General features: G+C 36.5%; 1 protein-coding gene across 2 annotated transcripts in view; it reads right to left on the reverse strand.

The window, feature by feature from the left end:
- Nucleotides 1-6672: 6672 nt before the first annotated feature.
- The window catches only part of PLXDC2 (plexin domain containing 2), a 268092-nt gene continuing 260595 nt past the window's right edge, over nucleotides 6673-14169 (reverse strand). For both annotated transcript variants that reach the window (XM_048061760.2, XM_013172072.3), the window contains exon 14: nucleotides 6673-9709. In XM_048061760.2, the coding sequence (XP_047917717.1) occupies nucleotides 9593-9709 (117 nt within the window). In that variant the 3' untranslated portion in view covers nucleotides 6673-9592. The remainder of the gene's footprint in view (nucleotides 9710-14169) is intronic.

Raw genomic sequence — 14169 nt, forward strand, 5'->3', positions numbered from 1 at the left:
AACTGCTAAATATGTGCTTTCGTCCTTTTCAAAGTAGAAATATTTACAATGCTTTTAGTGCTGATGTCAAATATAAGATTAAATTAATTAAATATTGAAGATTAATTTTAAAACATCTGACATTATTTTAATGATAATACAAAACACAACAAACTGGCATTGCCCACGTAATCAGCAAAGAAAGAAACACTACTGCTATCAATCAGGGCAGGCATTCTTGTTATTAAATTTAATGAAAAAGGTTTGCCTTTTATTAATATTTAGGGTTGCTGATTATGATTGTAACTTCATGGAAAATGAAATACATCTCCTTTATTTAGACCAAATTTATTGCTACCTCTTTAACACTGCATCATTCTACAGCAATTTGCATGAAAATATTTGAATGTCAGTAGATGAGGAGAGGAGTATGGTTTGTCTGAGTGTGATTTTGCTCGTTCTTTTTCCATTACTGCAAGTAGCAATTGACATTCACTTGTAGTATTTCGGATGAGCTTTCTATGTGATGTACAACTATTAATATCCATTGCAGGAAGAAAGTAGGAAAAACCCACAGGTCTGAGTCTCTTTTAATGCCAAAGTATTGTTACTATTTCAGTATAGGGACAGTTGACAATTTTTATTAAAACAAGAATGTCTACAAACCCCAGTTTTGTGTATACACTATCCAAAAAGTAGAAAAACTGACACTTTTCCAATTTGCAACAGGAAGTGGCTGGAGGAAAGATACAGAATAAACAAGTACAAGCTCCTTATATCATTTAGTTCCCAAAGCACAAACAAGGTGGCTGTGCTAAACCATTAGAATAGACAGTGGCTTGACTAGCCTACACACAACACTTCATAGCTTCTGCAATGAAGGGATCCTCCAGTTTCATTAGTGCCTTGTCCATGTTTTGCTGTTGTCCAGCAGGAAGTAGAGTTTGGTTTTGCTTTGTGTGTGTGCGCTCTTTATTCTTACTGATGCTCATCATTAATATCTTAGCATCTTGCAGTAATGCTTTACATGCCCTCACTCCTAAGGCACTAGCCAGTCAGGGAATAACTTACAAAAATACAGAACATTTTAACTTCAGCTCCAGGAATGAAATTCCCATGCAAATATCGGACAAAAATCTATATATCGGAGGACTAGATTCCTGAGGAAGGGGCTGAGGAAAAATGACATACAAGACAAGGGTGATTTAAGCCTAAGGTGTTGCTAGTAAAATAGCAGCATATGTATGGAAATCCATATCTTGCATATTTTGTGAATCCATTATCCCTAATTCAAGCATATATTTGAGCCAGAGCAACAACATGAAATTGCTTCCTGCTTCTTCAGATGAAACGTACAGCAACATCCAGGACCCACTACAACCCCCTTGTTCCTCTGCACACACCTTTAACAGTTGGGCATTCACTAATCTACTCCCACACTCGCATTTTTTGGGCCAAAACATCTTGCATCTGTGCTGTGCCAAGGCAGAGGGGCAGCTTCTCTAGGAAGGGAGTGGGGAAGTTTAATGTGTATGGCATTTGTCAGGGTGCCCTCTGAGGAAATGAGGCTTCTCATATTTCCCAGGCTGAGAGCTGCATCTATCACCTCATGGTAAAATGATCTAATTGCTAGGTTTAGTCTCTAAGAGGGGTCAGACACCACTGTTAGTGGAGTGGAGGTGGAGGTGGCTGCTGAGCTCTCTGCTGTGATCACTGCCTTTGGCAAGTGTTAAACATATACTGGGTGCTCCTCCTTGTTCTGGCTCTCAAGGTCTCAGCTGTGTAGGATAACCCATAAATATATGTTAAGCAACTTTACATATCAAAGACACTTCAGTAAGGAAAACTTACACCCTTAGCTAAAATCTTAGATGTTAGACTTTTTAAAAAGTGATTCATACCTAGTCAGAGATGTGGAACCCAGTCACTGCAGTATGGCAGAGCTGGGTGGCCAAGAGGGCCATGTACCAAACCCTAGCTTGCTGACCAGCAGACTGCAGTTGCTTTATCTGTCTCTTAGGTAAGAAGGACAACTGGGGGGGGGGGAGTGAGGGAGGGAGTGTGTGTGTGTTTGTGTGTGTGTGTGGGATGGGAGGGCAGGGTGAGAAATCCTACAGCAGATGGGGTAGGATTTCACAGTTTGGAATTTGCTTAAATGTAAGTATCTAAGACTTCAACTTTTCCTTAAGGAAAACCATTTTTCCCTCCTCAGCATGGTCCCTGTCAGCTCCCACCAGACTCTGTCTTGCCTGGTTCCCTCAAGGCAGCAGCTTGCAGGCCAAATCAGGCCCTGAGCACTTGCCATCTTACACTGATGTGCTTACACTTAGGTGAGAAGAGAATGGGAGATCTGTCAGGTCTTCACAACAGGATGCACTTTGACACTGCAGGAGATGCAGAGTGAAATAGTACAAGATGACTTTATTGTATCATCTTCATGGTAGCAGAGTTTTCTTGTTTTTGCCTTGTGTTGTTTGCTGCTGTAAGCCATACACTCTTCGTAGGCCAAACACTTGAAACCCAAAATGCACCATTGGCAGCAGCTGGAAGAAGTGGGTGAGTGTGAAGGGGTGCATGGCTGCAGAGCACCGTTGGTCACAGAAGTATGACCAGGCTCACGCTTCCCATCTCCTGTCCTGCCAGCCGCTTAGGAGACTGTGACCTTTTGTTCATCCTTAGTGATGACAAGGCAGGGGATGGCAGGAGGTCTCCCTTGTTTTCTGCAGTGAAGAAGTCTAATTTGGGAACCGTCCACCTCTTTACTCTCAGGGAAGGTTCAACACCTGCAGCACTCCAGGTGTCTCCTATTCTGTCTTCTCCTTGGCCCACGGCCTGTTTGAGCAAGGGGCTGGTGAGTACTGGTGAGTCATTGCACCCTATGTGCCAGATACTGGTGACACCACAGCTGTGCATGGTTTATGTTATATGGAGTTGTTTCCAGTCACACTTAGTTTGGAGTCAAGATTGCCAGAATCATTTCTCTAGGAACAGGATTTCTTCTGGAAATAGGCCATTGTGAAAATACCCATATATCTACAAAAGGCACACCATTTTATTCCTTTGGAAAGTTTCCTATTGTCACTAAAAAGAGGGTGGGAGTGTGATTTAATATCCTTACAGGCAAGGCAGGCTGAAAAGCTTTAAGCAGAAAAGCTTAAATGAAGGGACACCATCGCTGATGTGCAGTCAAACATGACAATCAGATTACAGTATCAGTGGCTACCTCCCAAAGTAAAGTTTGTTGATGCTTATTAAAACTTCAGAAAATGATCCAATGTTAAAAACAGCAGTTCAAATAAAGTCCAATAGACTCAAGTGATATTTATTGCAAACAGCTTCCAGGTGTCTGAGGAAACCTTGTGCCATCCAAGCAGTTAATAAACCAAACATGTTCTGCAGTAACATTAGCAAGTAAGAAAACAGCCTGTTTGTCTTTCAAACAAGAAAGTTATACTCCAAAGGAAATAATGTAAACTTCCTGGGAAGAGCTTAATTAATATCCCTATACACTATCTTCCCAGAGAAAAAAAAACAACAAAAAAGCAGGAGTCTATATTAATTAATTGGGCAAAAATATTTGCTTACTTAAATGGGTGTAATTAAGAATAATATCCTGAGAACTAATTTTAGAGTCCTTTTGCTGCTTTAAAATAATTATCTGGGACAAGTTTTCCACTGAATAGAGCAGCAGTTCATTTGATCAAAATGTCTGGACGAAAAGTTCCCTAAGTATTCAGAACTTATCTTGCTAACTCCATGGACAGAATTCAGCCAATAGCAGAAAAATCTACATTCAGATATTTGCATTAACCAGAATCAACAGGCAGAAGAAAAATCAGGTGGTACTTATTTCAGAAATTGAGGCTTATTTTGAGTACCACTAAAAAGGGCTTAGAGGAATGCAGAAAGCATAACAGTGAGAAAGAAGAGATGAAGAAAGAACAAAAGACGAGAATAAAGGACAAGGTGATAAGTATCAAAAGGTTTTGTAACAGACATAGAATTGCAGTGGAAAGTGAGGAACGCTTCCTGAGAGGGACCCTGCAGCTAGCATGGGGCCCAGTGAAACCAACTGTACACAGCCCCTTCTCTAGTCAGGTGAGAGCTGTGTCAGGGGACGAGATCCTTTTCCAGAATTATCAGAAATTTACCTTATTCCACCTTGCATCCTCAACTCTTTTCATTCATAAAAAATTAAATAGTCAAGAAAACCTCCTAAGATTTGACAATAAGGTGTTAGTTAAAGGCCAGCTCATGGATCCTGATATTGTGTAAATCACTGTTAAAATAAATCTGAACACAGACTTGAGTATTTTATCGATGTTCTAGCCATAATAGCCATTGGCTATTGTGGATAAAATTTAACTCATTTGTTCCTTTCTCTTTTATGCAAGCTGCATTTTGTATGCATTTCATCAGGTGAAATGTGGACCTCTGTAGGTTTAGACAGAAGCTAAATAGTAGCTCTGGTGATGTCTCTGACTTTTAAATGGTAGAGCTGGACATGAAGGAAGACCTCGTGTTTCCACTCAGTGCCGTTGGCACATTGTACTGATAATCTCAAAACTGTACATAAGGATTCCTGCTTTGCCTCTAGAATATCTCTGAATATTGAGACCTCTCCCTCTCCCTCTCCCTCTCCCTCTCCTCCTGCATTTTCTCATTCTCTTCATTCTCCTCCTCCAAAATAACCCAAAACATCCTCCCAAATCCACCTAAAACGAACTTACGATTGAATATAGAAAGAAAAGTAATAGCAATTAACAATTCCTGAAGTGTCTGTCCAAAAAATGAGAATTAGAGTGAATGGTATATTATTGCTCAATAGCCTTTCAGTTTGGAATTTTTTTAGGCCTCAGGTTTCATGTAGTTCTCTGCAAGAAGGCAAACATATATAAGGATACCAATGATTTTACTCTGGACAACAGTGTATGTGTCTCTTCTTTCTCCTCACTGGAAGCAATACATTCCCTGAGAACAAAAATATTAATCCGAGCCAAATTTGTGCCCCATTCCAGTTCTTCTCCTAATGGCTAATACTATGGTTATAAGCACTATGCCTTTACACAGCTGGGATGTATCAAATCTTGTCTTTATACAAAGCTTTATTCCTGGTGTTGGAAAACAGTATAGCCAGTACTTCAGCCAGTGTATGGGCTCAAAGCAAAATTTCCATGGAGAGTCTTCAAGCTGGAACATGAACCACCATAAGGTACCCTGCATGCTCTAGTAACTGACCTACTCTGTGAAATACTGCCAGCTCATGACAATCACTTGTGCAGAGATTCTCTGCAAATAAAAAAGATGGATGTTGTCATTGACGGTTTCTTTTGCTTATACAATAAGTGCTCTAATAGAGTACAGAAATATTCTCATGTCTTCTTTGGAAACCACTTTAATTTGCTGTGAAGAAAATCTTTCCCCTGCTCATTGGCAAGCTGGCTTGTCACTTCCTTTTCCATTGCTGTCCACATTTTGATGGCAAACTAGATATCAGCTATTTGATTGTGCAGTGAATTTTATGACTTCAACTCTGTTGATCAAAGTAAAGTTTGCAAATTAAGTTTGGCTCCCACATTTTTTCAAAATACAATGATGCCTTATGTTTTTCCCCAGAACCCCATCATACACATTGTTTTTGAAAATGAACTAAATTATAATGGTACAATGAAGGTGGTCATTACTTACAAGGTGCCTATGTCATTTTCTGAAGAAAATGTTGAAAATGAGAAAGAGTAATTTCACACTGGGATTCTCTAGAAAATTATCTTCCTTAATGGAAATCTCAGAACACATATTAATTAAGGTATATGTATACCAAGTAACCATAGTTACTAAGGTATATGTACTCAAGTAACCATAATGGGTAAGGAAAAATATAAAAAAAAATAGTTTGTCTTCAGAGCAGAGTTTGGACAGTATATAACAAAGAATGCAACAAAACTTGGGAAAAGAGAAGATAAATGGAATAGCTGTTTATCTTATCATATTCTCTATGTCCAATGTATCATAGGGTGTACTAAAAAACATAGCAGGCAATTAAATAAGATCTCATCATTAAATGTATGCATGTGAGAATAAGATTACAATTCCAATTCTTGCACAGTTCCAGCATTCTTAATGTCTGAATACAGTTCTGCAAATGTAAAGGTATTTTTCAACAATCTCTGTGTGTGATATCTAATTTATTGATTCATCTTACTTAAAGAGTTACTTAGCAATGTGCTTTGAATCCTTGTAGTTCAAATTTTCCTTTTTCTGTGAAACAGGATGAGAAGCATAACACTGAACATGTTAGGTACTATGGAACATTTAACATGAAAATGGAAAATAATAAGTGATAATTTTGGGAGATCTTGTGATAATGTCATCATGACTCATATATAACAGATACATGAAATTAGAGGCAAAGTTTGAGTTAAAATAACTGTTAGAATAAATGACTCTGTAAGGAAACATTTAAACAAATGAAATATTCTGAAGTACTTTCAGATTAAGGACCAGTGGGAATGCTAGTGAAGCCACAGTTTCAGAGACCTGGATGGAAATTTCTTTATGAATTGTTCGATAATATTTCAGCTGGGTCTCTGGGTGGGGGTTATATGACACTTTTTCAGTTTGGATCAATTAAGCAGGTGCTTTATAAAATGATAAGAATAGAAATTGCAGTTAATATCAATATTTCACCACACCTTCTAAAGATTTATATTTGTATCATTTTTAATGTGGCAGTTTTAATTATTAAAAAATTAGAAAACCAGATGGAATTACAAAACAGCAACAGATTACTTAATTGACTTTTGCCTACTGGGATAAATAGAACATACCACAGAATATATCAAAGCAGACACCAATGAGACACTATACATTCCATTAGTATGCAGGAGTTTTCCTCTTCAGATATTAGTTCTTATCAGATATAAGCATATGCCTATCAATCTTATTAAATAAGCCCAGGAACTCATCATGTTATAAACCATAGAATATATCATCATGACAAAAATCAAAAGAAGTACACTATATCTCCCCATAGATCAATGAAATCTGCCACCAAATTATTGTAGGTGAACAAAGAGTGAAAATATAATTGCTCTTATATTAATAATGACCATGAAATTTTAGTTAGTTTGCAAATACTAATAAACATCCTTCACCTGCACAAGAGTGCCTTAGAACAAAAGTAATCAAAATACTGGGTTGGAAAATTGTTGTTGCATTTGTCAATGTTACAAACATTCTGTAAACTCCATTGCATGACATGAATTACATACATGGGTGAATTGGCCAAAATGCAGACCTGTGCTCATAATAATATAAACATTCTTTGTGTGTATGAAATATCCCTTGAATTTATTGCACTACTGTATGGATTTTTGTAATTTTTAAAGTATAATTTGCCAAGATATTCTCTGAAATAACAATGATTTCAAACATGATGCCAGCATGCTTCAAATGGAAGCTCTACAATTGCTGTTTTTGGCCAATCAACCCTAGCCAACCCTATCTGACTTCCAAGATCCCTACAAAAACTAACGATGACCATTGCACATCAAGTAAGTGTCTAAATGATGTGCAGTGATATCATTTTATATAATAAAAAGGAGTGTCACCATTTATATATATGTGCATACATTTTGTTATTGCTATCAGAATTAACAGCCTTCAATTTATCCCAGCCTACCAGAAATAGGATTCAGTAGACCTACAGAAATTGAAAAGAATTCTTGTGGCAGGCTTTTCACCAGGCTTCAAGACAATGTGTTTGTTAGTACTTTCAGATTAATACCAGTTAGGTTTGAGCAGTTTAAATCTCACTCTAGATGATTTAAAACAGATGAAAACAAGTGTGTAATGCAAAATATAAAGATACAGAAAATACAGTGTTGTATTATTTACTGAACAAAATAAAAAGTAAAAATGATGTGTTTTCTTTTTTTTTTTTTAAACAGTATTAAGTAATCAAATTTAGACCAAACAAGCATCAACAAGAAATGTAAATAATTGTACTGTTGTGTCTACAACTTTTTTTTTAACTGCTTGAGATCTGAAACTGCTAATATTGTCTACCTCACTTTAAAATGAATCAAGTGCCTCTGTTTGTACAGTATGTAAAAGCTTGATAGTCAATGGCTAAAATGAAATGTACGTACAATACCTGAATTTAATATTTTAATAGCTCAGGCCCAGAACATCAAAGTATTTAGGTTTCCACTCTGCATGGAAGATCTGGGTCTCAATGTATATTAACCCCTTCCATGAAAGGAGTAACTGTTTTTGATGCTGTTGTCTTTCCCTATACAGGGAGGGAAAGTGTCAATATTAAAGAAAGAATGGTTCCAATAGGCAGAAAGGTTATGGCACTGCAACTACATGAACCACCTTCCCCACACAACATAAAAATATTCTAGTATTAAGGATTATTTTACAACTCAGTGGAAATATGCAGTAATGCAATCCATTTCCTTTGTCTGGATGACAAAAATGCAGTCTTAACAGTCACAAGAGCCCGCCTTGTGTTAGCTATAAAAAAAAATATATTTATATATATATTTATGCAACTACTATGTGCATTAAACAAAATCACTGTATGAATCAGCAGGGTTCAGTAACACTTGTATCTGAATCTCTTGGAGGGGTGCATTAAAGTCTGTGTTGCTTCTCAGGAAAGACTCACAATGAAATGGCAAAGGATAGAAACCCATTTCGTTAAAATGTTAACATCTTTCATATCACATTGCCTAAGAAATGGTCCATAAGATCTCTGGCAGATAAAATGATCTGTTGCCTTGACTTCAGCCTACTGCTCAGAAATGAAGGATATCCCTTGAAAAAGAAGGGGGAAAAAAAAAAAAGGGTAAAATTGATTTTTTAGTGAACATTGAAATAGAAAATGAGACCAATTTCATTTTTAACATCCATGAAATAACAATTTCACTGTTCTGAAAATCTCTATTGCCTTCATTTCTTATGAGTTTGTATATTGTGAGTTGTTTAGAAGGATATTAATCAGCAATGTACAAGAAACATTGTTCTACTCCCGAAAAACACATACATTGTGACTCGCTCACTCAGGTGGGTAGGCTAATTTAGAGTTGAAAAGTGATTGTACTTCCACATCTGCTTGTAGAAATGTTGGAAAAAATCTTTTATTTTTCTTCTTTACCTGCACTGAGATACTTTTCTCAATCACCTGTGAACACTAATCAGTGCTGTTTGCACTGAAAGTGTACAGATTTGTCACTCAGTCTTTGAGATACCAGAGAAGAACACTTGAACCACAGGGTAATACCCTTGTGCACCAAAGCTTTATTATATTTTTGATTATTGTGCACCCCCAAACCTAAAGCCAATAATGTGGCACTTGTGCCATAGTTCTGATACCATAGGTGTCCACTGACAGGTGTTCTGCATGAACCATTGTGTGTCAGTCCACTAACAAAGACTACTGTGCAGTGGTAATCTGGTATCTTAGATAGTTTTTCTTCTTGGACAAAGCTTATCCAAAATCTTCTTTCTATTAGGCTACAGCAGCTTAGGGCTCCTTTTCTTTAAAGAGAGGCAAAGTAAATGTCTTACACCTGTAGGCCAGTACTGGTGTTCTGTCCTAAAAATTTTAGCATTGCTCTGATACAATGAAGCCTTCCTTTTCTCCAACTGGTTCCACTTCAGCATATGCAGGATGTCCTGATCCTCTTCTGAATTTCATTGCTGGCCATCTGCTCGGACGCCGCTATAACACCAACAAGAAAATAAACTTTCAGATTATAAAATTATTAATAAAAATTATTAATAAAAAACTTTAAAAGTGACCTGTAATTATTGTTTCTATCATTGTAAAACCCACTTCTTGTAGTTGTTAGAGGAACAGAGAAGCATGTCCGCTGCTCTTCCTTTCTAGTTCTGCATAGGAATTTGCTAATATACTCTGCTCCATGGGAAAATGTATATGAGAGTCCACTGAAACAAAACTGATTTTAATTATTTAGAACCAAATTCTGACATGTTTATCCAGGACTGCCAAAATAATGACCTTTTATTTCAAGTGACAATGTTCACAAGGAAAAGAGGCAAGGGGCACAAACTCACAGCAGGTTTCACCTGAACACCAGGAAATACTTCTTTCCTGTGAAAGTGACTGAGGAATGGAACAGCTTGCCCAGAGACGTTGAGGAGTCTCTGCCCTTTGAGATATTCAGAAGCTGTCTTGACATAGTCATGGGCAACTAGCTCTATGTGGACCTGCTTGAGCAGGGAGTGGTTGGACCAGATGGCCTTGAGAGATCCCTTCCAACCTCAACCATACTGTCTGTTTTTGATTCTATTTGAGTAGTATACCTTGATGGTTCAAATGGAAGCAGCCTTTTCATTTAAACTCATATGACCTTTTGCTATAAAGGTCTTAAGAGCTCCTAACTAATTTTGATTATTATCTGTGCTGACTGCTTTAAAAGCAGCTAAGCAACAGAGAAAAGAAATAAATAATTTATAGGACAGATAAAACAATTCCTGTTTGACTGTGATGCCTCTGAGAAAGAAAAGTTCTTTAAAAAACCTACATTTTCAAACTAACTAATATCTGGGAAGGCTCAGATTTTGGGTGACCGAAATGAGATTCTGTCAAAGGGAACAGTTTTCGGGAAAGTAGGCCACAACTCTTTCATAAAGTCAGTTAACAAAAAATCCTCTCCTAAAATGGTTATTCCCCACTGTACTGGCTATGAAAATTGTATCTGACAAATACGCTGATACATTTTTTTTTCTATACTGACAACTGTTGCAATCTGCTTGGAAAGAGGGCTGGAAGGTATAGCAAGGTACATAGAAACACTGCAGGAAAATAAGAGGAGAAACAATGAAGATAAATTGCAGCCTATAAACAGTTCAAAAAAAATTACTCTAAAATTTTTCTTCCAAAAATAATAATTGCATTTGATTTTCTGTCCCCTTAATACTGCATTTTGACTGCCTTCTGATCATTAAGAATATTTCATACAGCTGAGGGACCACAGGCAGCCATAGTCATGACATTATGCCAGGGCTCATGGTGCTGTTGGGCAGCAGACACTAAAGAAAACTTGGGGGACTGCTGAATCTTTTTACCAGCAAACCACACAGCTGTCTCTGGGTATAGCACAAAGTTTTCCTTGGTGATCGCCATTAGGAAGATACAATATAAAAACAACTGTTTTCTCTTTCTCCCGTTGCATGATCAGGTTGCTCATGAGGCATCTCGAGCTAAATTCTGTTTGGCAGGTAATTTAAAATCTCAGGCCTTTCAGTGCAACACCTTCCTACAAAGTAGGAAGGCAGAACATTGTTCTCTTTAGCAGATGTCTTTTCCTAATAAACAAACTTAGTCTATTCAAACTTTGGAGTCTTTTTTTCTATCTAGGCATGACTTAGTGTGGTTTCAAAATTAAGAAGGACAGTTTGGTTATTGGTAAAGAAAAAGGGTCATATTCTGTTCTCAGACTCACTGAAGTAAATCAAGAGTAATTCTATTAAATGCAAAGGACTTATTCCAGATTTACAGTAGTATAGATGGGAAAAGAGTTTGACCTGAGAGTTCTCTAACAAAAAAAAGAAAATGAAAACCAATGAAAAACTACTAGGAAAAAATAATTAGAAAGTCTTAAATGGCAGCATATAAAGATGAATTGAGTTTTAATCTATTACGATGCTTATTCTAAAACATACCCATTATTAATTTCTACTTCCTTGCTACACTGCTGTTACAAACTGATTCTACCATTTTGGGCTAGGGTTTTTTTTTTTTTTTTTTCCCATTTGCCTTTCCAGATGATGAAAAGTAGAATAGATGGATGTTTATCAATTTTATCGATACAATAAGATACAACATAAACAGCAGTTGATCCAGAAATAAACCCACATGTTTGGAGGTCATCTTCAACAGTTATTTGCAGCTTTCTGTAGTTTCTTTTCATGCTTGAGGTGAGATTTTCCATTTTTAGTCAAAGTCTGTTTAATTTAAACTTTTTTTTGTGCTTATGTGGTTATTGTAAGTGGTTATCAGTCTCAAAATAAAGCAGTGGCAAGCTACAGATTCATTGATGTATCTATTGATCCCTAAAAATCCTGTAGAGACATTACAGTTTTAATTGATAAAACCAAAAGCAACTTCATTGATGTCAGGAGATAAATAGATTCTTGAATTACGAAAGCAGCTCAGCGAAGGCCTAATGCATTCTTCTCCTTTTTTCATTGTAAAGCAGAGTAATAGGTGGATTAGAACAAAACAAATGAAACAAAACAAAGCAAAACAATAAAAATCAAAACAAAATCCCATAACCTAAAAACACCACCACCACCACCACCCCCTAGGAAAAAAGAAAAAAAGAAAAAAAGAAAAAAAGGGAGACAAAGCAGGAAGAATGAAAACTTAAACTAATTCTTTAGTTTTGTCATCCAGCTTGACAGGAAAAAATATGTATCTTTCTCTGGAATTAGAATATTAGAACTCTTAGAGGAAATCCTCCAAGCTGCAGCTGGAGAGCTGTAGCTCCTGCTTCCTTTCAGTGTATTACAAAGAAGAAAAGCAGGAATAGGATTTTTCTCATAGGACTGAAGTTTCCATGAGTTCATATTTTTTAAGCAAAAGAGGTGGGGGAAAGTACTTTTGAACTTATGTGACCAAGACCTAAATCAGTGCCTAAATTAATATTATCTTGAAAATAAAGGAAGTGGTAAATTCAGACTTCCAGTGAAGTTGGTAGAAAATCAATGTGAGATTTTTTAATGGATTTAAAAACAATTAGAAAATAATGAAATGGGAGGTAAAGTCTGCTTTGTACATGCCACAGGCAAATACAGAGTAAAGAACATACAAGATCTGTTATAGAAGAACAGACTTTTTCCGATAAAGCTGTATTGAAATACTGGTATTTGAAAATAGATGTCCTGCCTTTTTCTAAGGAACTGAAAGATTATGGTGCTAACATTATACACTATCTCTAAAATTTATGACAGTTAAACATCACTTTTCCCCTGAGATGGTGATTCATTAAAAGCAATTGATATTAATATATTTTGTTAGCGGAGTATATTATAAACTTTTACACTTCCTTTTATACATCAGAAGACAAGTTTCTATCAGTAGAGGACAGAAGGAACTTGGTAACACATATAACCCATTTGATATTCTTGCATCCTCTCCTCTATTTTCCTCATTCCACCCTCATCCTAACTTTCATTCAAAAAAGAAAAATGGAATAATAGAATGAACACAATTCTACACAGAATTCTATACAGAATTTTGTGATGTCAGAAGAGCAATGAAAGGAAAACCTTATGAAAAATCTGCCGCTCTATCATCTTCCCATCCCTGCCTCATAGACACTTTGTGCTGAAAATCTTCTAAAAGATTATCAGAAGTTTTGTTGTGTGTAAAATAACCAGAAGCAAGCAAGCAAGCAAACAGTGTTTGTGTGTGGATCAACTCTTCATTCCTATTTAGCAGTAAACTTGAGCTGTGGATTTCACCAAGACACAGAAATATTATCTTTCCAAACTTAGCTTACACAAGTACAAATACTTGACTTAATTTGTGAAAGTCAATCTTTCAGAGTCTTGAAAGACTCTCCAGATCTCCCTAGCAAACTTTATTCCCCACTAACCAATATAAATGCTGAAGTTATTGAGTAATTGAGTACTTTTTAAGCTGAATGCTTTGATGCAACTTTGCCTTCTCTATTGATTATTTTTGTACTAAAATTTTTTAAATATTCAGAGGACTGTTTCACCACTTCTTCCGAAGGTTGCATCTTACTTATCCATTGATGTTCAATTCTAACTCAAAGGTATAAAGATATTTAAATCTAATTAAAAGCTGTATTTTTAACCACACTTTGCCAATAGTATCCAAGTTTAATTCTCCTAACTGGAAGCATGCAAATACAGGACCATTCAAATTCTGGGTTAACTGACAGAACTCCAGGCAAAGTGTAAAAAAAAACAACACAAATTAATTAAGAAAAGGAGGAAAAACTATGGTAAGGCCTATTGGTAAATATGTTAACCTGATGTCAGGGATGACACATTAGTCTGAGTACACTTGTCCAGCATTACTCCAGCTGGGTATTCAGGCCTTCTACTTTCACAATACAAGGAAAGTTCCTCCTGTTATGAGCTACTTTGCCCATAATAAGTGTTTGCACTCATGAAGTTACCTGT

The sequence above is a fragment of the Anser cygnoides genome, chromosome 2 (genome assembly GCF_040182565.1).
Source record: "Anser cygnoides isolate HZ-2024a breed goose chromosome 2, Taihu_goose_T2T_genome, whole genome shotgun sequence".
Lineage (NCBI taxonomy): Eukaryota > Metazoa > Chordata > Aves > Anseriformes > Anatidae > Anser > Anser cygnoides.